A 2,960-nucleotide genomic window follows, 5' to 3' on the forward strand; every position below is an offset into this window, starting at 1 on the left:
TGAATATGGGTTGAAAAAGATTTGCAAGTCATTGTATTTTGTTTTTATTTASGATTTACACAACGTGCCAACTTTTCTGGTTTTGGGGTTTGTAGTTTAAACAAATTCATTCAGCTATTTATTTTGTAATAGAGGAAGATAACTTGCAAGAAAGAAAATCACCTATAAGCAAATAAAGGAAAATTTAACCACTAAAACAAAAATAAATCCATTGCACTAATATTATAATAATATAATATACTGTACAAGATTCATGCACCATATTAGGAAAACATGCGGTTGCAACAATGTTAAATAAAACCCCACATATATGGTTACAACTCTGAGGATATTTAGAGGAAAAATACATCTTTTTAGTTTGGAATTTGTCTCCTTTGCAATAGTGATACATTTCAATGTACTGTGCAGATGTACATTGTACCAAGCAGAAATGCAGGAGGTGTGAATGCAAGATAAATAAACAGCTAAAAATAAATAAACAGCTAAAAATACGACATTTCCTGCAGTTTTGCCTGCATTTTAATGGGATATCAATTGATTCTATTGGTTGTGTGAATTTGCTGACATTCGGACTCAATATTTCCAGTAAAGATACTAAGAATTGTGATGCACCTGTTCACAGGTGGGCTTGTTATTGAATAGAAAAAATATAAATCTTAGTCCACAAAATTCTCCATCTTCTACCTCTTATCTGAAGTCGGGTCGCGGAGGGAACAGGTCCAGGWGGGACACCCAGACATCCCTCTCCTCAGAGACATTCCAGCTCCTGGGGGATCCCATGGTGTTCCCAGGTCAGAGATATACGTATAATCCCTCCAGCAAGTTCTAGGTCTGTCTTGGCGTCTTTTCTCAGTGAAATTTGCCTAAAAAAATACTAAAACATGTGTTAAACTGAAGGCCCATGGGCCAAATATGGCCCGCCAAGGCATTTTATGTGGCCCGYGAGAGCTTCAAAGATGCATTGTCTTAAAATAAGCATATGTTCTTCTAAAGCCAGCATTGACCACAAACTTCATCTTCCATATTCCACCACATCTATCATGTTGATTATTTTACCCACAAAATGACGGCATCCCACCACTGGGTGGAGGTGCACAGCGGTTCAAAGTTAGCTGGTGAAATTAGCTGTGTAAAATTTCACTGCATTTTTTTTTCTGGCTACTTTTCCTGCAGCCCAGTTGTACTGGGACGTGGGAATTTCCCGCTTATAAGTCGTAAATTTAAATTTAGACAGTAGGAATTCCCTGGTTGGTAGTGGGAGAGTTCAGAATTCAAGATGGCAGCTACTCAACAAGGAATAAAACCATCTAAAAAAAGCACCTTTTACTTATTTATTTCACATTTAGTCAGTYGTACACAWWWTTTTTCATTGTTTAAAGACTTGTTTCTATGCAGGAAGTACCTTATTGTTCGTTAGTGATGCTCAGCCRTAACGAGACGAGGAACGYCAAAGTTAATTACAATTGTCCCATTGAGGGGGCCACTATAATGTTCAAGTGGCCCCCTGTAAAAATCTGTTTGACAYCCCTGCTCTAAAGGGAGCGGTTCAGGAGACATCTTCAGATCCCCTAACCAGCTCAACCACCTCCCTTTGATATGAAGGAGCAGCTGCTCTACTTCGAGTTCCCTCAGTCTGAACTGGATCACCCTATGAAAGAAGCTCTATTGGCCACTTGTATCCAGGATCTTATTCCTCTCATGACCACAGGTGAGAGTTAAAACATACAGACCAGTAAATTGAGAGCTTTGCCTTCCGACTCAACTCTTTCTTCACTACGACTGACCAAAACAACGCCCTCATTACTAAGGATGAAGCCTTGATCTGTCAATCCAGCTTTCACTCCATCCTACAATCAGATAAATCAAAAACAAAAAACAAATGTTTTTTTTCTCCCAGGTGTGGATCACCATCTTCAATGTGTCAACAATTATCTGTACACCATGAACTGCTCCCTGAACATCATCCCGTCAGAAAACACTTCAGTCAGCAACAAATACTGGCTCAAAATCAGAGAAACGAATGATGAGTGAGGCCTGTTTTTACTTATTAAATGTGGTTTATTTTCATCATCATCATCTCAGGTCTCATTCTTGTTTCTCCTCTCCTCAGACTGGAGTACAAGTGTCTGCTGACACACACCACAGGCAGTTATTTCTGCTCCATSAACAAACTGGATGAAACGCCCGATGTTGATATATTTACAGATATGGACGAGTATGAAATCTCACTGTGTCAGAGCCGAGACGACGGCTCTGAAAGCTGTGAGGTGCTGGATGAAGATTACAGTCCCCAGTTGAACAGTAAGCAAGGCGATTGATTCTACACACTGGTGATTTACKTCTTTTAGCTTCTCGCTCTCATTTACAGCTTTTAACCTGGTCTTCTGTATTTTCTAGCGTTTCGATCTTTTTAGCTAATGCTCTCCTTTTCATTTCAACAACTTAATGTCAGCTTCTTTGGCCAGTTTTAGCAAAGTCATTCAGCATTTCTTAGTTTAATTTACAGCTGGATTCTTAGAGCAGACGTCTGCATTAACAATCGTTAACTTTTTATACCCAAATCTACCCTCGGTTCAGTTAAACCCAACACACCGTGCTGCCTCGCAGTCGGCCACAACTCAAGCCAAGTCCACTTCACCTGGAGGAGCACCTACGAGGACTACAATTCTTCCACCTACCTGGTGAAAAGTCTGCAGTATCAGCTGCTTCTCTACAAAGCAGAGGACGAAAACACGGTGAGAATGAAATTTGTTCCAGTAGAGGTGAATCATTTGATGCAGTGATATGGGCACGTGCTGTGTTGATTAAAAACATACACTCACCGGCCACTTTATTAGGTACACCTGTCCAACTGCTCGTTAACACTTAATTTCTAATCAGCCAATCACATGCCTGCAGTTCAAACCGAGCATCAGTATGGGGAAGAAAGGTGATTTGAGTGCCTTTGAACGTGGCATGGT

At 40.2% G+C, this 2,960-nt stretch overlaps 1 protein-coding gene across 1 annotated transcript in view; it reads left to right on the forward strand.

Moving 5' to 3' along the window:
• The window catches only part of LOC106517326 (uncharacterized), an 11,516-nt gene that overhangs the window by 2,689 nt on the left and 5,867 nt on the right, over positions 1-2,960 (forward strand). The window contains exons 2-4 of the mRNA XM_014008095.1: positions 1,898-2,027; positions 2,111-2,301; positions 2,578-2,762. Of these exons, the coding sequence (XP_013863549.1) occupies positions 1,898-2,027; positions 2,111-2,301; positions 2,578-2,762 (506 nt within the window). The remainder of the gene's footprint in view (positions 1-1,897; positions 2,028-2,110; positions 2,302-2,577; positions 2,763-2,960) is intronic.

This window comes from Austrofundulus limnaeus, unplaced genomic scaffold (genome assembly GCF_001266775.1).
Source record: "Austrofundulus limnaeus strain Quisiro unplaced genomic scaffold, Austrofundulus_limnaeus-1.0 Scaffold48, whole genome shotgun sequence".
NCBI lineage: Eukaryota > Metazoa > Chordata > Actinopteri > Cyprinodontiformes > Rivulidae > Austrofundulus > Austrofundulus limnaeus.